The 4628-nt window shown below is 41.7% G+C and overlaps 1 protein-coding gene across 1 annotated transcript; it reads left to right on the forward strand.

Moving 5' to 3' along the window:
* The first annotated feature begins 1148 nt into the window (after positions 1 to 1148).
* Positions 1149 to 3995, forward strand: rdh14a (retinol dehydrogenase 14a). Its single transcript, XM_071924238.2, has 2 exons — positions 1149 to 1383; positions 3249 to 3995. Exons 1-2 carry the CDS (start codon positions 1237 to 1239, stop codon positions 3864 to 3866), a joined length of 765 nt encoding a protein of 254 aa, XP_071780339.1. The 5' UTR covers positions 1149 to 1236; the 3' UTR covers positions 3867 to 3995.
* The last annotated feature ends 633 nt before the right edge of the window (positions 3996 to 4628 follow it).

The raw sequence follows: 4628 nt of genomic DNA on the forward strand, positions 1-4628 counted from the left end.
TTGTTCAAAGTTTATTAATATTGAACGTGTCGCGTGTCCAAATTGCACCGAATCCGACACTGTACGTCCTTGGGTCCCCAGCAATACACCCGCCAAGTGTGAAGTAGATCGGACGAACGGTTCTCGAGATATGCGAAGGACACACACACATACACACTCACAGACCTATATGGTTTAAATCCAGACAGAAACTTCACCAGTGAGACTAAACTGCGCTTGAACCGTAGAAGCAGTTTACGGCCTTCCATTGGTTGATTCTGCCAATCAAACGTGTCTGCGCTCCTATTGGCTAGTTTTACTGCCTCCGCCTCTGTTTTTTTCTCCTGTGTGTGCTCGTTCTTCTCTCTCGGGCAGTTGAACTGAGCGGGGCGCGTGCCTTTGTCCCGCTCAGCCAGTCAGAGCCCTGAAGCCCCCACTGTGATGTGACGGTGTTTATATCAAACAGCCCCCGCTGCACTCAGACACAGAGCTGAGCGGCTCGCTGTTTGCTTGTTTAGTCAAAGTTTAGTAATATTGAATGTGTCGCGTGTCCAAATTGCACCAAATCCGACACTGCACGTCCTTGGGTCACCAGCAATACACCCGCCAAGTGTGAAGTAGATCGGACGAACGGTTCTTGAGATATGCGACAGACACACACACACACACACACACACACACACACACACTCACTCACTCACAGACAGAGATTCCTCGAATTAGTAGATAGATGAATGACCCAACAAATGATAAATACGGTAAGTTTCAGTTTTTTTCAGTTTTTTTTTTTTTTTATGACAGCTGAGTTGCCCAGATGTGGCATTTAGGTGGTGGAGAGCATGGAAGCCATGTCAACAAGTGATGGTGAAAGTGATATATTATCATATGCTATTGCGTTGCTTTCGTAAATAATACATTTTATTTTTTTTATTTTATCATTGCATAAGTAAATACTAATTGTACCTTTGTGTGAAAACAGAATGCAAAACAACCAATTTTTACGAACTTACGCGGAGTACTTGAAGGCAGCATTTGCCGTTGGAGGAAGCAGTTGCCAGCTATGAAGTCTGGGTAACGTAGTATATAACTGTAGTTGTCTAGTCATCTAGCTAGTTAGCGTTTGAGGAAGTTTGGGACTCTGTTATGTAGGTAGTCAACAAAATGATAAGTGGAAAGACTATAATAGTGACCGGTGCCAACAGTGGCATTGGAAAAGCTACAACAGTGGATGTTTTGAAGCGCCAGGGTCGTGTGATAATGGCCTGTAGGGACATGAACAGGGCTGAAGAGGCAGCCCGGGAGATCCGACTGGAAACTGGCGCAGACACTAAACAACTAGTCGTCAAACAGCTGGACCTCGCTTCGCTCAAATCCGTGCACACTTTCTGTCAAGACATAATAAAGGTAGATGGGTTTCAGTGAGCAAGCTGATGTTTGTTTGGAAACCATAAAGCTTCTAGGCTCGTAGCCCCATTCTCTCTTATGGAGAGAACTGTACGCCAACGTCCATGAAAAATCTTGTAGTTTTATTGTGGCCTTCTTTATTGGGAAAGGTGTATACCCCATAAAATATGGCTGTAGATATTTTCTGTATAGTTAGACTCCACCCTTCAATTCGGCATGCATATAATCCAACAACCAGCACTTATTTAAATCAAATTTCAACTTTTAAAACCGGTTCGCTTGTCATTCCTTCCACCACAGTAAACCGTAGTGAGCGATGAGGAGCAGTGCTAGCCAATTATATAAATTGCAATTTTATTGAAATAAGTGCTGCTTGGTTGATTATATGTATGCCGAATTGAAAAGTGTCTTTCATCGATTCAGAAGAGGTATTGGGTTTAAGGCGTATGTAGCCTACCTTAGCCAATATACGAGAGAATAATAAATTGCCAGATTTTTGAACGGAGTCCGTTTCTATGCGTACGAGAGAACGGCACTTATCACAGTTAAGGCTGTTGTTTATACAGTAACTAACTAGCTTGTTAAATGTTCTTCTGTGTTCGTAGCTGTATGTTGGATCAATGTTAGCAAATGTACTGTATTGTACCTAGAGGTACGCTTGACGTTTGCTAGCAATGTTGCTGCCTAGAATGATAACTCTAACATATTCAAACAATATTACTGTAGCTGTTAATAATCTAAAACCTCCTTGTGTTATCTAAACTCACCACAGGTGTCAAGCCTGTTAGAATAAAATATAGGACTTCTGGTCAAAACCTTAAAAATAAAACCATTATCTAAGAATGTGTTTCAGCGTTTTTCAAGTAATACAAATCACAGAAATGAAAATAAAGAATGCCTTTAAAGACGAGATGAAATGAAAAATGCCTTTTTAACCCTTTTAGATCACATCCCCGGTCATACTGTGCACCTATTTAACAATATATGCCAAAAAAAATACCAAAAATCAATTTCATTGTATTCTTATATCAAAATTCAATCATGTTTTCTTCCTGTAAAACAAAATATGCCGTGTGCTTACGTAAGCATGCCCGTAACTAATTTCAACCAATAATATCATGACATCCACCCATCAATCAATCTTCAACTTTTAGCGCACAGAGCTAAGAGGCTAAGATTCATTAGTTAGCTAGCTAGCAACAGCACACCCACTTTTCAACGTTCAAATCAAATTCCTCCCAACGTTATGTCCCGCCTGTCTTTCCTGTTTCACTCGGAAATACGTCACGATACGGAAGTTAGATACTCTCGAAATGCCGTTTCATCTCGACTTTAAGGCGGAATCTGGAGTAAATGGACATGCAATTACAATTTTTCCCAACCCAGATAATTTAGTGTTATCTACTGTCATTTAAAAATCTACTTTAACCCATTTTTATTCCACTGGTAATGATTCTACAAAGTATTTTGATATGATTTTTGCTATTCTGTATGCCACAATACTTTTTTTCTTTCCCCAAGACAAATTCAACGCCCTTATTTTGAAGGCAAAATAACTTCCGCTTTTTCTGGCTCTCTGGCTCTCTGGCTGGATTGATCCAGGCACTTACCTTTTGTTTTGGGGTTATTTCAGGGTTATTTCCATGTCTACTGAGTGTTCACACAAAAAAAACACTTATACTCAGATGAATGTTTTGCACTGAGTCTGAAGCATTGCACTATTTACTGGTAGTTCAGCATATAATAGTATAAAGAGGGAGTCCTTCACAGTTCAGTTTGTCAGGGTAAAAGTACAGTGCCTGCTTCTAGATCTGTTTCATCATCTAGAAATGAGAGGGGAACACTTCTTTTCTCTGTTTCATCAGGAGGAGCCCCGGATAGATGTGCTGATCAACAACGCTGGGATCTACCAGTGCCCTTACACCAAAACGGAGGATGGCTTCGAGATGCAGTTTGGCGTCAACCACCTCGGCCACTTCCTCCTTACCCACCTGCTGTTGGACCTCCTGAAGCGATCGGCCCCCAGCCGCGTCGTGGTTGTCTCCTCCAAACTCTATAAGCACGGTCACGTTAACTTTGAGGACCTGAACAGCGAGCAGAGCTACGACAAGGCCTTCGCCTATAGTCGCAGCAAACTGGCCAACCTCCTGTTTACCTGTGAGCTGGCCCGTCGACTCGAAGGCACCGGCGTGACGGTTAACGCTCTGACTCCTGGTATAGTGAGGACGAATCTGGGGAGGCATGTCCACGTCCCTGTGTTAGCCAAGCCCTTGTTTAGCCTGGTCTCCTGGGGACTATTTAAAAACCCCGAGGAAGGGGCTCGGACTTCAGTCTATCTGGCTTGCAGCCCGGACATAGAGGGCGTTCAGGGGAAGTGCTTTGCAGACTGTCAGCCGCAGGTTCTTCTGGCCAAGGCCACAGACCAAGAAGTGGCCAGTAAACTGTGGGATATCAGTGAAGTCATGGTGGGAATAACCACATGAGATGGCTAGGTGTCAATTCTAAGAGTAAAAACATGCACATCCCAATCCCAATCAAATCCCGAACATCACCTGTTTAAGGTCTCCACTATGAAACCAAACCCCTTAATTTTATCCCTGAAATGTCCTTAATTTCTCCATTATATAAACATTAACTACCCATTAAAAATAACAGCTTTAAAAAAGTAAGGTTAGTATCATGGGTTTATAAGGGATTTATTCATGGGTTGATTCACAGAGACTCTAGTAATTAAGGGATTTTTCATGGCTTTTGTGCATGGTTTACAGGTTATTAATGAGTTATTAATGGAAAGTTCCTGTTTCCCTGAATTTTACATTAAATTAGAAAGTAAACAGTCAAACATTAAGGGGAGTTTAAGGTGGTTTTGATGGGGTCTCCTCCATTAATAACGCTCATCATTAATATTAATGGGATTTTGCATGAATGAAGGGTTGAATTAATGTAAATGTAAGGTTAAGTCCACTGAGATCCATGCTCTTTCGCAGCAACAGGTCTAATGTTTTGTGTTTTGCAGAAATTGCAGATGGAATCTTAGAATCTGGGTTTAAAGGGGAACACAGGCCATTTAAAAACTTTTAATATTATTCAATAGAACACAATAGAAGAGACACTGCCGCCTGCTCATGCTTGCACATTCATCGAGAATGCACAGCAGAACTACTTGGCCACGTCATTGCAGTATGAAGCAATAGCCTTCCAATGAGAGAACGAAAGGAGCGTAGAATTACAATCAAAATTACAAG

Source organism: Centroberyx gerrardi, chromosome 17 (genome assembly GCF_048128805.1).
Source record: "Centroberyx gerrardi isolate f3 chromosome 17, fCenGer3.hap1.cur.20231027, whole genome shotgun sequence".
Lineage (NCBI taxonomy): Eukaryota > Metazoa > Chordata > Actinopteri > Beryciformes > Berycidae > Centroberyx > Centroberyx gerrardi.

Excerpts from the sequence above, each read along its gene's own strand:
- rdh14a (XM_071924238.2), top strand. The coding sequence starts at position 1,237 with ATGGCCTGTAGGGACATGAACAGGGCTGAAGAGGCAGCCCGGGAGATC. Across the intron at positions 1,384-3,248 it reads TCTGTCAAGACATAATAAAG|GAGGAGCCCCGGATAGATGT; the intron begins GTAGATGGGTTT and ends CTGTTTCATCAG.